Source organism: Mytilus edulis, chromosome 3, assembly GCF_963676685.1.
Source record: "Mytilus edulis chromosome 3, xbMytEdul2.2, whole genome shotgun sequence".
In the NCBI taxonomy this organism is placed as follows: Eukaryota; Metazoa; Mollusca; class Bivalvia; order Mytilida; family Mytilidae; genus Mytilus; species Mytilus edulis.
In genome coordinates this window covers 36,830,200-36,846,152 of record NC_092346.1, presented here as the reverse complement: position 1 = coordinate 36,846,152, position 15,953 = coordinate 36,830,200, and the positions used below count along the sequence as shown (strand labels likewise).

At 31.6% G+C, this 15,953-nt stretch overlaps 1 protein-coding gene across 1 annotated transcript; it reads left to right on the top strand.

Moving 5' to 3' along the window:
* Nucleotides 1–193: 193 nt before the first annotated feature.
* LOC139516393 (cytoplasmic dynein 2 light intermediate chain 1-like) lies at nt 194–14,929 on the top strand. The gene is made up of 16 exons (XM_071306462.1): nt 194–283; nt 2,391–2,443; nt 3,403–3,458; nt 3,949–3,983; nt 5,748–5,817; nt 6,254–6,342; nt 7,383–7,569; nt 9,423–9,491; nt 9,964–10,041; nt 10,411–10,490; nt 11,327–11,397; nt 12,052–12,097; nt 12,617–12,668; nt 12,915–13,007; nt 13,715–13,801; nt 14,790–14,929. Exons 1-15 carry the CDS (start codon nt 273–275, stop codon nt 13,790–13,792), a joined length of 1,068 nt encoding a protein of 355 aa, XP_071162563.1. The 5' UTR covers nt 194–272; the 3' UTR covers nt 13,793–13,801; nt 14,790–14,929.
* Nucleotides 14,930–15,953: the final 1,024 nt, after the last annotated feature.

The window sequence follows — 15,953 nt, the reverse complement described above, 5'->3', positions numbered from 1 at the left end:
AGATTATCCGCAAGGAAATAAATAGTTTTACCGACAAGAAAATATATTTTTTGAAGAAGAAAAAAAGGTTCAGAATTATCTCTGTGGTATTTTGTTCTTTTATTTACTTAATGACTTATTTCATTGTGCAATAAAAACTTTTAAATGGTACGTTGTGTTCATTATTTATTTTTTAATTTTAGGTTATCACATTTACCATAAACAATACACTGGTTTAAAATCCTAAACAGAACCAGTAACATTCCACTGAATATTTACATCTACTATCAGAAATGTCAAAAGGGTTAGAATTTCTTCTTCCATGACACCTTTTAATTTCTGTCAATTTCATGAAAGATTCTGTTACAGAGTTCAGCCTTTTGAAAACCACAAAAAATCAACCTTCATATCTCTAACACTGAGTAACAGTAAGAAATTGATCACTTAGGAGATAACTGTATTGTATATTAAGCTCCGGCGGCATCAATTTGGGATTTGATGGTCGCAAATCAAGTTTACTGGCGACGCGTTAGCTGAAAACAGAAAACAACGTTAAAACATGTATTTAAAATCTGTCATATGCCGTCTGCCCTTGCGCGTACGTCCCATAGCATCAATTGACAATTGATGCCATGTAAATAAGTGACGTTATCCAATCAAAATGAACGTTACAAACGATGTTGCATTAGAATAAACATTTAATGAATGGCTATTATTTACTTTGAATTTATTGAACCATAAAACTAATTTTTGACTCTTCACATTGAATAATCCGCAATAGATTATTGCCATTCATTATAAATAAATTTCTATCAAAAATAAGGCTCAAAGAACTTTTTATATTATATATATTAACAACGTCAGAGTGGGCGTGTCGTCTTCAAAATTGACAACATTAATAATAAAACTAAAAATTTTAACCAATCAGAAGACAGTATATACACCAAATTTATTTATTTGAAGAACTCTCAAAACAGGGGTTTCCCAAATTTTGGACACACTTTACTCAAAATGTTAAAAAGGTGAAACCATACATACAGAAGATTTTATGAAATTAAAGTATGTAATGAATTGTTTCACACAATATTATCCAATGCAAGGTTTTATCATTTTGATAAACATGATAAAGTGAAGTTATAAGTCTTAGGTGCACTGATACACCAGACTACACCGTACATGTACCGGTACTTCATTCTACTTATCGCTATTTGTCTGCCATTAATATAAGGCAGGCATATAACCTGTGAATGGGGACGAAGTCTGTATTTTTTTTTTTGAATTCAAACATGTTGATAAAAGAAACGGAAATACCATAATGTTTCCAATATTGGTTCTGTTGTTAGGGATTTAGTTGTGACGTTATTTAAGTTATGACGTCATATTCAATGTAAACAAAGAAACGCTGTTATCCAGGTAATGTTTTTTCATATCAAACAATTATTAAAAATGATTAGGTGTTGAATTCCTTCCTATATTTTTGTTGATATGTTGATAAATATATATTTTATTCAAAGTCTCATGCAAACAAGATCGGAAACGGAAGAAACTGGAAACGGAAGTAGATCTGAAAAAAAAAGTTAACGATTTTGAGTTCATTAGTAGAATGAAAAATTCAGGAAATTTTCCCGATTTTTTTTTTTTTTTAATTGATTTTTCTACCGTAATTGGGGACATTGTCCCATATTAATCATATTACTGGACATCACAACTTGGTCACCTTAAAATTTTGATGTCACAATAGAAATTGTCTGATGCCACTAGGAACATATATATATTGATATTCGATATACTGTTTCACAATACACCTTATCGCTTTTTTGTCCGCCATTACTGGATATCACACGGGTTCCTGTAAAAAGTTGACGTCATAAAACAAAATATCTGACGCCACAATGGAAAAGTGATTGTTGTATGCGTCAAAAGTTCAAGCAGCCGGGTCAGCCAGGATTAGCGATAAGGTGTATTAGGAAAAGAGATTGTTGCACAATGTCAAAATTTTAAGTGTTGCAGAATCCCAAATAACAATAAGGTCCCTAGATTAGTTGTATTTTCTGATAAGGTAACACTAAAATAATGATAGCCAGGTGAGAAATGCAGGCTTTGGAGTTACAAAGCCTCCTGTCTTGGTATACATGGTATAATACAGTAACTGTTTGCCAAGAAAGATGTATAAAAAACAAAGGATAACTTAAAAATAGATATTATATAAACTTATCTAGACTATTTTTAATCAAAGTTCCTACATACTATTATAAACTCTAAATTGTCAAAGCATGATAGACAAGTGGTGAATACATTAAACAGAGGACAAGAAATACAGAAAACCAATACAAAATTTGTAGTGCTAAAAATGCATATATATGATCTATAGTTACAGATATTTTAATGGAAAAAAAAATCTTTGCTTTCAGACTAGAAAAATCTTTATGGGATGTTGCAATACAGGAATCAAATGAAAGTAAAGGTATGATATCAGTATTTATTATACGACCGCAAAACAATTTTTGCGTCGTATAATACTATATCATGTTAGGATTGACTTTGGGAGGTTATGGCTCAAACAAATTAGAAATTAGGGGCAAAAAAAGAGGGAAAACTAGTTTTTCTGGTTAATGGACAATTAAGACAATTTAAAACCAGTGTAAGGGAGGTAATCCAATTACATTTAAAATACAATGTTGTCTATGTTTTGATTAACCTCCCTTACACTACTTGTAAAATATGTAAAAAGAAATGTCAGGTTTTGGACATGTAAAAAAATATATAAATAATTCAAACCATATAACCAATTCTAAGCTCATTGACTACAGTTATTCTGTGTCAGAAACCTATTGTGTGTCAAATATTTAATTACAATCCAAATTCAGACCTGTATCAAGCGTGAGTATTGTCTCCATTTTTGCCCCAACTGTTCAGGGCTGTACCTCTGCGGTTGTATTCAGCTGCGCTCAGCGAAGCAATTTATTCTCTATAATGTAATGTTGAGATTATGGATACAATACAGAAAAGAAAAGATATGTGAACTGGTATCCATCTATGACACAAAATTTAAATCAATGAAAAAAACACATAGCAAAGGAACAGCGCTTTTATTGTTGTTCTTCATCTGATAGTCACATTGAGACCTTCAGCATGGAGCAAAAAAAAATTCACTGCATCACTGCAAGTATTAGACAACCCTTAGCACATACAATGAAGAATATTTACACCTAAATGATTTTAATAAAATTCATTAAAATTTTGCGAGGACATACCCCATTCTCAAAATTCTGACTAGAAGGTCATTGCCACGTGGTTTAATAAAGTTATTCTATGGAGAGTTGATGACCTCAAAATAAAAATAAATCTTCATCTCAATTTAAAAAGTAAATAAAATAGCAATGAATTTTGAAACCTCTGGAAAATTATATGTTGTCATTTTAGCTGAAGGTGCTACTGGAGAAGAATCATCAGTGTTTATTGTAGGAGCAAAAAATTCAGTGAGTATTTTTCTGTTGATATTCTTTTGAGTCTTTTTGAGAAATATTGAATGGAAGGTTTGTAATGTTTTTCACCTCCGGGTGTGAAATGTTCTTGCTGTATTGAAGACCCATTGTTGGCCTTTGGCTGTTTTCCGCTCTTTGGTTGGGTTGTTGTATCTTTGACTCATTCTCCATTTCCATTCTCAATTTTATGATGTACCAGTAAATGTTTTGATAGAGAAGAACTATCATACATTTGAAATTTTCCACCTGTGACATCACTAGTACAGTATACATTAGTGTTGAGTGTTGACTGAATCACAGTGAAACACAAGTGACTTTGAATGATCTGATATACAGAGAGATATATATTTGAGAGTGAATCATATGGTTAATGTTTGTCACTTTTTAGTTTATGTTTGTTTGGAGATATGGTTCAAAAGTAACTTTTGTTTTTGTTTCAAGTTCAAAATTTGTATGTTCTGAATTTGATTTGTTCTTTATACAGGGAAAGACTTCCATAGTTCTTCGTTTCTTAGACAGGTAAATATGTTTTAATCATGTATTTTTCTAAATCACATTATTGATCATTTCCTTTAAGTTATTTAGGTAGCTAGATAATACACCCTATACTAAGTAAAATTATCAGTATCTATTTTGTTGCCCTTTGTGCACTTTTCACATTTTATGAAAAAAGATATAACTGTTTAAGTGAAAAGATAAAATATGCTACCACACAAAATATCCTAACTAAGCAATCATTCCACATCAAAAGGTTTTAGCCAAGATAATTTTAATTTTCAAATCACATAAAATTGAGAATGGAAATGGGGAATGTGTCAAAGAGAAAACAACCCGACCATAGAAGAACAGACAACAGCAGAAGGTCATCAACAGGTCTTCAATGCAGCGAAAAAATTCCCGCACCCGAAGGCGTCCTTCAACTGGCCCCTAAACAATATATATACTACATATAAAAAAGAAGATGTGGTATGATTGCCAATGAGACAACTATCCACAAAAGACCAAAATGACACAGACATTAACAACTATAGGTCACCGTACGGCCTTCAGCAATGAGCAAAGCCCATACCGCATAGTAAGCTATAATAGGCCCCGATAAGACAATGTAAAACAATTCAAACGAGAAAACTAACGGCCTTATTTATGTAAAAAAATGAACGAAAAACAAATATGTAACACATAAACAAACAACAACCACTGAATTACAGGCTCCTGACTAATGGGACAGGCACATACATAAATTATGTGGCAGGGTTAAACATGTTAGCGGGATCCCAACCCTCCCCTAACCTGGATCATGTGGAACAGTGGTATAACACTAGTTCAGTGATAATGAACGCCATACTAAACTCCAAATTGTACACAAGAAACTAAAATTTAAAAAAAATACAAGACTAACAAAGGCCCGAGGCTCCTCACTTGGGACAGGCACAAAAATGCGGAGGGGTTAAACATGTTTATGAGATCTCAACCCTCCCCCTATACCTCTAGCCAATGTAGAAAAGTAAACGCATAACAATACGCACATTAAAATTCAGTTCAAGAGAAGTCCAAGTCTGATGTCAGACGGTGTAACCAAAGAAAATAAACAAAATGACAATAATACATAAATTACAACAGACAACTAGCAATTAACTGACATGCCAGCTCCAGACTTCAATTAAACTGATTGAAAGATTATGTCTTCATCATATGAATATCAGGTACAATCCTTCCCGTTAGGGGTTTAGTATCAAACCATCATAACATATATGAGAAGAACATAACCCGTGTCATGCCAACAACTGGTTTTTAAATGAATGTGTTTAGTTCCGATACAAAGACCCTATAAGTGAATCAATATTAACGCCAAAATATGCAATCTTTAATGACCTGACAACAGTATCGTAACTATATCCCTTCTTAATAAGTCTATTTAAAGGTTTTGTTAGCTTCTGAGGTGAATACTGACATTTTTGTGCTTTATAAAGAATATTTCCATAAAAAATTGGATGTGAAATACCTGAACGTATAAGAAGTCTGCATGTTGAGCTATATTTACGAATGATGGTCTTATATCGATGATAAAATTTAGTATCAAACATTTATGTTACCAAATAATTTCAATATTTTTTTATCATGATCAAAACTGATCAAAATGTTTCTGTTACCATTATAAAATGTTTTTCATTATACAAATTGTTGAATATTCTGTTAAGACACCAATTTTGTCTACTTTGTTGAGTGGTCCTTGAATACCAGTTTTCCTGAATGTATTTAAATGCTTATTTTTTTATGTTACAGAGATGAGGCACCAAAACCAACTGTAGCTCTAGAATACACATTTGGACGCAGAGCAAAGGGGCATAATATTGTAAGTGTGACAATGTCTCTTCCATATTTCTTCTTTTAAATAGAATGACTTCTCTTATATTTTCTGCTAGTGTTAAAAATATCTATGAAGTCTTTTTTCGTTAGTCTGTATGAAGTTGAGCTATAAACTAAGATTAAGAACAATACAAGCAACAAATCTGTGGTAAAAGGTCCATTGTTTATCCCAATCAAAGTAAAGGCAGTAAATGTTATTCTATTCCAATGCAAGTTTGACTTTATATCCTTTTACTTCTTACATTTTCATTGTATATTTAAATCAGATATAAAATGATCTGATTTTTAAAGTTACAAGTGTTTCCAAACATTGAAATGTCAATTTTAACCACTCACAATTCCTATATTATTCACAGGAAAATTAACATTACATAGGACATTGCATAATTTTTTTATATACTTTTTTCAATTATTTTTTTAAGGCAAAAGATGTTGGACATATATGGGAGCTTGGAGGAGGAACATGGTTGTCTAAACTAATGGATGTTCCACTTAATCCATCATCACTAAGGTATATATAGGTTTATTATAACTTTGTAGCTGAATTTAAATAAGAATTAATTATATGCAAACCTGCAATAAAATTCACTTCTATCAAGAAAAAACCTCTTTTAGATCCATTGAAGTGATACCTTTATATGCATTTAGAACCCCAATACACCTTATTACTATTTGTCAGCCATTACTGGACATCACAATTTATGATAAAGGTTCGGGTGGAAGTGCTGCCTTGTAGCAGCATTAGCCTGCTCTTTTTTCGAAATCTACAAGGGTGTCTTTAATGTGAAAGAGATTTGACTGTCTCTTAACACGGGTCAGCCATTTATCGTCCCCTTCTGACAGACTATTATTGTTTCCTCAAGACCATACTCGCAAATGGTGTCAAGGGAGAGACGAAAATTCAGTCCCTGAAATTTTCATCCTGGAACAGGAATCAAACCAGGAACCTTTGTGTTAGTAGTTCGATGCACTAACCATTACACCATGCTCCTGATTATTAGTCATGTTAATAAAACTTATTCATTTACATGAAAACAGACATTTTTATATTTTCCATAATATGCATTAACAAGAATGTGTTCATAGTACACGGATGCCCCATCCGCACTATCATTTTCTGTGTTCAATGGATCGTGAATATGGAGGAAATCTCTGATTTGGCATTAAAATTAGAAAGATCATATCAAAAGGAACATGTGTACTAAGTTTCAAGTTGATTGGACTTCAACTCCATCAAAAACTACTTGACCAAAAACTTTAACCTGAATTGGGACGAACGGACGAACAGACCCACAGACCAGAAAACATAATGCCCATAAATGGGGCATAAAAACAGCTACAACGCTTATTTTAAAGAAAATTTATATATTACATAATTTAACAAATCCAGAGATATAAACATTAAACCAATTATTCATACATAAAAAAATACTCAGCAAGAGTATAAATCAATAGAAAATAGACGAAAACATATTGATTTTGTTGAGAAATTGTTAAATAACAAACTGCATGTATTTTGAATTATAAAAAGCTCTTTACTTTTCTTTACAGTCACACAGCAGTAGCTATTGTAATTGATCTGTCCAAACCTAAAGAGATATGGTACAACCTAGAAACACTCCTGAACTCTGCAAAGTCTAGACTAAATACAGTTATAGAGGAAATGAAATCTGAGGATCCCAGTATCAAAGATAGATTGACAAAACAAGCGTGGGAAAGAGTAGGGGCAGACCACCCAGTAAGTATACACACTTTGAAAAGGTGGTCATGCAATCAAAAGACTACAAGGTATAAACTAAGTTTTCGGAAAGAGTTGGTACAGAGAGTAAATTAATAAGTCTGAGCAAGAGTTTGAGCAAACCATTTAGATACCAAATAGTTTAATTTTGAACCTTCTGGAACATTTTAATGTCCCCGCCGTCTCAAATATATCGATGTACGTCCCAAAATTAGTTTCTGTTTTCTAATTTAATTTGCCTCAACCAAATTTTATGAAATTATACACAATGCTTATTACCTCAAAATACAAATCAAGTTCAAATTCGGGTGGCGTTACTTACCGTTCTAGAGTTATGTCACTTTATAACGTATGATGCAAGTGGGGGCATCCTCTGTGTCCTGTTGACACATTGTCCATTATTTTTTAATTGATTAACACCTCATTAGACTTTTCTGAAGTAGAATCTTTAATTCCCTGAAAACAATATCAAGTGTAATTAAAGAATAAATGAATTACTACTGTCATAACTACTTCAGTTTTTTAGCTCACCTGGCCCAAAGGGCCAATTGAGCTTTTCCCATCACTTTGCTTCCGGCGTCCGGCATCCATCGTCGTTATAAACTTTTACGAAAATCTTCTCCTCTAAAACTACTGGGCCAAATTAAACCAAACTTGACCACAATCATCATTGGGGTATCTAGTTTAAAAAATGTGTCCTGTGACCTGGCCAACCAACCAAGATGGCCGCCATGGCTTAAAATAGAACATAGGGGTAAAATGCAGTTTTTGGCTTATAACTCAAAAACCAAAGCATTTAGAGCAAATCTGACAGGGATAAAATTGTTTATCAAGTCAAGATCTATCTGCCCTGAAAGTTTCAGATGAATCGGACAAGCCGTTGTTGGGTTGCTGCCCCTAAATTGGTAATTTTAAGGAAATTTTACTGTTTTTGGTTATTATCTTGAATATTATTATAGATAGAGATAAAGTGTAAACAACAATAATGTTCAGCAAAGTAAGATTTACAAATAAGTCGACATGACCGAAATGATCAGTTGACCCCTTTAGGAGTTATTGCCCTTTATAGTCAATTTTTAACCATTTTTCATAAATCTTAGTAATCTGTTACAAAAATCTTCTCCTCTGAAAATACTGGGCCAAATTAATCCGAACTTGGCCACAATCATCTTGGGGTATCTAGTTTAAAAAATGTGTCCGGTGATCCGGCCATCCAACCAAGATGGCTGCCACGGCTAAAAATAGAACATAGGGGTAAAATGCAGTTTTTGGCTTATAACTCAAAAACCAAAGCATTTAGAGCAAATCTGACATGTGGTAAAATTGTTTATCAGGTCAAGATCTATCTGCTCTGAAATTTTCAGATGAATCGGACAACCCGTTGTTGGGTTGCTGCCCCTGAATTGGTAATTTTAAGGAAATTTTACTGTTTTTGGTTATTATCTTGAATATTATTGTAGTTAAAGATAAACTGTAAACATCAATAATGTTCAGAAAAGTAAGATTTACAAATAAGTCAACATGACTGAAATGGTCAATCGACCCCTTAAGGAGTTATTGTCCTTTACAGTCTATTTTTAACAATTTTCATAAAATTTATAAATTTTTACTAACATTTTCCACTGAAACTACTGGGCCAAGTTCATTATAGATAGAGATAATTGTAATCAGCAAGAATGTTCAGTAAAGTAAGATGTACAAACACATCACCATCACCAAAACACAATTTTGTCATGAATCCATCTGCTTCCTTTGTTTAATATTCACATAGACCAAGGTGAGCGACACAGGCTCTTTAGAGCCTCTGGTTGGAGTTAGCTAAAAATACAATGAGTTTACATTTATAATTACAGGATAAAAACTTGATGAACCCCTTCTTGGTACCTCTTATTATAATTGGTGGAAAATATGACTTATTTCAGGTAAGACTTTGTTATTTTGTTTGTGTTTTGAACTGGATTATTTAAGTGAAGAATTGCTCTGAATATTCATAAGATGTTTCAATGTTATAACACATCATGGTAAATTTAAATTCAAATAAAACAGTGTTTGTTTTACTTGGACTGAGAAAAGTGGCTACCGGTATATAGGCTGTTAACAAGGCAGATGTTACTACCATTCAATTCAGATGGCTTCACTTTTGCAGTTCAAGAGTTATGGAACTTTGTGAAAAATGTTGCAATGCAGTAAATAGTTTCTTTCTTTCATTCATGGGAAATAGAAATATGATGTCAGGATTCATGAAAAAGTAACTTTCATTAAGGAAAAAGAGTTATTGCACAATCATGACAATTGTTTATTTAGAAAGAAATAAGTTATGAAAATTTGAAAAAAGTGTCTTTTCCTAGAATTTTGTATATTGAAATTCAGATATTTGAATATTATATTCTGTAGGAGTTTGGTTCAGAAGAGAGAAAAGTGATCTGTAAAACACTTAGGTTTTTAGCCCACACTCATGGAGCTACATTACAAGTAAGTATACACTGGTATTTCATATGGATATAAACTTCTAAAAGAAAATTGTTTATATAAAGTGGATTTGTCCATATGTTGTTAAATCTTATTAGTTTGACTCTAAAACGTGTATTTATTATTCATTTATCTTATTTTTATATGATTATCTAGACTTGGTATTATACTAGTAAGTTTAACATGCATCTATTTATAGATTATTTTTTTTACATGTCCAAGTACAGTTTTTTATTCATTCATTTTATAGTAGGATTCACCTTGTATTAACTACTTTTATGTACAGTCTCTATGCATATGGAGTGATATTTGATGAATCTTTCATTAAATTTTATAAATACAAAATACATATATGTCTTCATTATTTTTCAGTTTTTCAGTATAAAACAGGAAACATTAGTTACAAAAATGAAAGGACTACTTAGTAGTAATCTGTTTGGCACAACAGCAAAGTAAGTTGAAAAAGATTAAAAAAAAAAGTGGGGGGCAGTACCTTTTTCAGGATGTCGGGATTGGTGTTTTTATGCTCGGGATTCTGGAATTCTTTTTTCGAATTTCGGGATGTTGGAATTCAGGACCTTGGGATTTCATGTTTTTAAGCCCAGGATTTCGGGATCAGGACCCCTCTGACCCCCTAATAACAAGATGAAATGTTTCAACATTTTTTGTTAAAATTAACAATATTTGTGTATTTGCTTGGAAGGTAAAAATAATCTATTTTATTTGAAATAAGAAAAAAGTATACCATACAGTCATGTCATACGTATCAGTTGCATCTGCACTACATTAAATGATTTTCAAAAATCATGAAAGAAAATTTTCTCAGAAGTGACTACCCTGCAAAATTTCTAGACAAGACAATAAAGATAAAACAAAAGACGACAATTTACAATTTATTAATACCCACAACACACAAAAAAAAACGCCAATAAGAGATATTATCACAAAATGAAAAGATATTCTGGAACAACCACTAGAATCGTACAAAATGTCCCGCATGAACCAGAAGATACACCAGCCTAGGTTTATTATAAAGAGAAAAAAAAGATACTCCTACAGATCCATTTGAAGTAATATTTGTGTGATACAATAGACCAAACCAGACATCTATAACGTTGATAAGCACATGTATTTTATAGCAGAAAGGATTACTATTGGTTTGATAGAGCAACTTAAACATATCTGCTCAACTTATGTTCCCTATCAAATAATGTAATTTATATATTCATGGACCATAAATCTTTGGTAGCATACAAGCTGATTAAGAATTTTGATATTTATTTCATAGCAAAACATTACAGACAGACCACAATAAACCAATAATGGCACCTGCTGGGTTAGATTCATTACAACAAATAGGTAAGTCAGGTTGTAGAAATAAGAACCTATAAGCAAATATAGGCTTGATACAACAAATATTTAGGTCTGTTGTTGTATGAAGTGTCTTCTAGGTTTATCTTTTTGATACAAAATATATTATTAATGGTTAAACTTTTAGCCACAACTCAACTTCATACATAAGTTCCTACTTTAAGTTGTCATCCCAAATTTACAAAAAATCAAGATTAATATTTGCAGCAGCTTGTAAATTTTCCAGTACAAAAATTCTGTTCTGCTGGTCTGAAAACCATTTATGAACTAAATACAAAAATTGTTTTAGCAATGCTTTAATAGAAAAAAATACTTATTTCTGGAGTGTTCAAGATTCTTATGAAACTTATCATAGCTCATAATTAAGATTAGTTTGAATTCTATATTTTGAGCCATCAAATATAATATAAAGACATTTGTATTTCAGTGGAACCTACTTTTGCACCTCTGTTCAGTCAATACATCCATTAATATGTTTCTCTGTATATGTTCTTCCCATTCATTTTCAAGCCTTTTTCAAGGTAAATTTTAATGTCATTTTCATGGATATTAGAGGATATATATCTTACCGTATAAGCTGGAGATTGATTAAAATTGAAGAACCATCTAACATCAGATAAATTTATTTTTACTCTCTTGCAGGTTCACCACCATTGTCAGAGAAAGATATTGGTAGAATTAGTGCAAAGTAAGTTATAGTGCACCATTGTCTTATTACTAATATATGATTCTACATTGATCACGATGCAAAGCAATTATTTATATTGTAAAAAAGTTATGTCCACAATCTTAACAAATATCAGGTAGTAATTTCAAAGAAAACATGTAAAAACACTGAAATAAAGTTCAGAAAAAGATAGATTTATAAGTGTATGACATTAGGGAATTTAGTAAAAATACACTCTTGCTTGTGTTGACAGAATCACTGGAAAATATTTGAGTATTTTAAAGCATCCACACACTAAGGTTGCATTTGGCTTGTTTGTGTATAAGAATACCTTTGAAAAAGCAACAACAAAAAAACCCCACTTATGGTACCATATTTTTAAGCCTGATTATGAAAAACAAAAGCACATTTGTACAGGGCTGGCTATCAACAGGTCCTTATATAAGCACCAAGAGTGAGTCTAATGATTCCTATTTAGCTAGCAAATTAAAAGACTTAATGAAGATGTTATGCTGAATTTCTTGTTATTGTAATTCACAGGAATCCAATAGAATTATGGAAGCATGCTTTTGCTGGATTCTTCCCACCAGAGGTAATTTTCTCTTTTTTATGTTTGATAAATAATTCAAGCAACATATATATTTGTTTGAAATTTTCAAATGACCTGGTCCATATATTCAAATTATATCTTGTGTGTGAACACTTGCATGTTTTTAGTATTGTCAGTAAACATAGTATACTTTGTGTTATTTATATATACTTGTACCTTTTCATTCCATTTAAAACATAAAATAGTTTTCAGGATTTTAAATTTAATTTCATTTATTGACTATTACAGAGCACATCAAATCCAGCTATAGTAGATGATCCATCAAAAGATCCACAGTATTCAGAACCCAATATAGACTCCCTCAGATCTCAGAAAGATGAGGCAAGTTATCTGCATTTTCACTCCCCCCCCCCCTTTATTTTGATACGACAGATGCAATTTCTATGAGGATCACATATAAAATATGTTAGGCAAAGAAAGGCAACAGTAGTTTACGGCTGTTCAAAAGTCATTAATCGATTGAGAGAAAACAAATCCAGGAAAAAAAACTAAATGTGAGGGAAATGTATAGATTATAAGAGGAAAATAACGGACAGTTGAACAGTTTATCCATATTTCTATTTGTTCCATCTAATTTTAAAGTTTTTGCAAGAGCTAAACTGTAGCTTTAGTCAGTAAGAGATCATTGATTAGTTCAAAGCAATTTATTTCAAACACAACTATACATACTAAAACCAAAGCTGTCTTCAATTTCCCACCTAAATTAATATCAGAATTGGAATTAAATGAGACTCGGCATAAATTTTAGATTGATATCAATCAGCCATATACTCTTACTATTGTTTATTCTTGTAATAGAGAAAGAATCACCAGAGTAAAGATGTACTTATATATATCTTATGCTTTTTTCTGAATGACCCACTATACTTGTTTTAAATGTTGTATATATATATAAATTTGGGGTTATAAATGATATGGTATTTCCCTCTATCCAGAAAATATGAGTTCTAAAGTTTTGCTGCTATTTGGTGTGAGGTCACAGTAAAAAGGAACGGTTATTTTTTTAATGAAATTGTATTTTGCTTCAGGAATTGGAGAGATATCGACGATTGTGTGAAAGAAAAGCGAGGGAAGCACAAAGATCCTACGGAAAAGCATATGCTTAGTGATTGAAGGTAAGATAAGGCATATACATATTTCTGTCTATATGTGCTAAATTGCAAAAATGAAATATTTTTATTGTTTAACTGTTCACTTCCTATTATAGGTTGTGCTACAAAAACGAAAACATTTAATGTTAAAAAATTCAATGACGGTACCATTTTTTTGCACCAGATGCATATTTTGATAATCAGTGTCTTCTGTGATGTTTGTTGCCAAAATATTGGAAAATCCAAAACTAATTAAATAAATAAGCTTATAAAGCAAAAAGGACAAAAAGAATAGCCAAAAATTGGACAAGTTATCAAATCTTTGATGTACGGAGATATATAGCTAACATGGCTAATGAGATATAGGAACATATCATAAATGTTGCATTGCAAGATTGATCAACAATAGAAAAAAACGAGAAGTTGATTTAAATAATTTTTAGAATTTTTACATGTATTATTTAATTCCCAATTGAATTGTGCAAATTATTCATTGAAGATTCCTAGTTGTACGGTAATTTTGGGAGACCTATCCTACCTTACCACATCAATTTTAAGGAAACATCCCTACCTTTTTCATTTTTGTACATCTAGTGGAATAACTTAATTTCTATATAGAAATGTATTTATCACAGGAAATCAGAAATGTGACTGATTTTGTTAATGCCAAAAAAAAAAAAAATGGAAACAAAATCAAAATAATTAAAACATTTGATTTTTTTAGGTATATGAAATGTAACATTCTAATACACCAGATTATTTAACAACTGTTTTAACCAAAAAAATCATTGCTTAATCATCTCAATTATCCATGTGCTTTTTGATTCTGTTCTGATTGTTTATAAATATCATTATAAAATAACTGTTGTACCAATAAATCGAAAGTTTTAAATTACAGCCAATGAACAATCACAGAATGAAACTTTTTTTTTTGAATTAATCTTATAAATTCATGAAAAATGTGAAAAAATGTGCACAGAGGACTATCTGATTTTATTTTTTTTTATTTCAGAATTAAGCTGACAGATTGTGATGGTGAAGGACAATATCAATAGACATTGAACATGTAATACATTCCGTCCAGATATATTAATGTATAATTAACAATTTTTATATTGTTACTACTTATTGTCAATAAATTTCATATCTTAACATACCTTCTTATCCAAACTAGAGGGCTTGGGTGGCCAAGTGGTCTAATAGTCAATCTTCTGTATCACTAATCCGTCAACACTGATGTTGGGAGTTTGAATCCTGCACATGACAGGTGTGCTGGACTCCAATCTTACTAAGCTGTCAGTTATTTTACAGAAGGTCGGTGGCGCTCTGTTACTTCCACCCTAATCAATTGACCACCACATAATAGTGCTGAAAGTGGCATAAAACACTTACCAATCAATCAGTTAATCTTATCTCTACTATTGTAAAAAGTAAAATCTTAAAATAATGAACTTAGAGGAAAATCTAATCGGAAAGTCCATAATCACATGGCAAAATCCGATAACAAAACAATTAAAATAACAATCTTGCTTAGATAAGTTTATAAACATCAGCAGGATAGGTACATTGCCTTTCAATATCTTTATGTAGGCAATCATTCTTACATATTGTAAAATCGGAAATGTTTCCAATTAATCAAGGACCATACCTTCTTATTCATAACATTCAAAGGGTTGACGTCCATAGACTTCTCAAATGTCAGTAAAATCCATCAATTTGTTTTGGCACTGTTGAGAGTTCCGTATATGATATATGCATATTTCATTAATTTCAGTAACATCACCTAAAACTTATTTCATTTGAGTGTGTAGATAAAGGCAATATGTTTGGTTAGCTTGCTTGCTAGCTGAATTGTGAGGTCATTATTAGGTGAGGTATACTACCCTCCTTTCAGAGTAGTCTATCCAACAGACAGATAGATTGATTATCTGTCGGGCTACTCTACTTTTAAAGGAGGGTAGTATATCTAACCTAACAATGACTTCACAGTTAAGAGCTAGCAAGCAAGCTAAATAAACATATTATCTTTACATACACACTCAATACATTTTGCTGTAAACTGATTGAAAGATTATATGTTCATCATATTAATTTGTTTATTTGATTTGAATGAAACAATTGAGGAAATCATAAAGAATTAATTTTTGCACTTCGAAGTGGCATAAAAGGTTTTTCT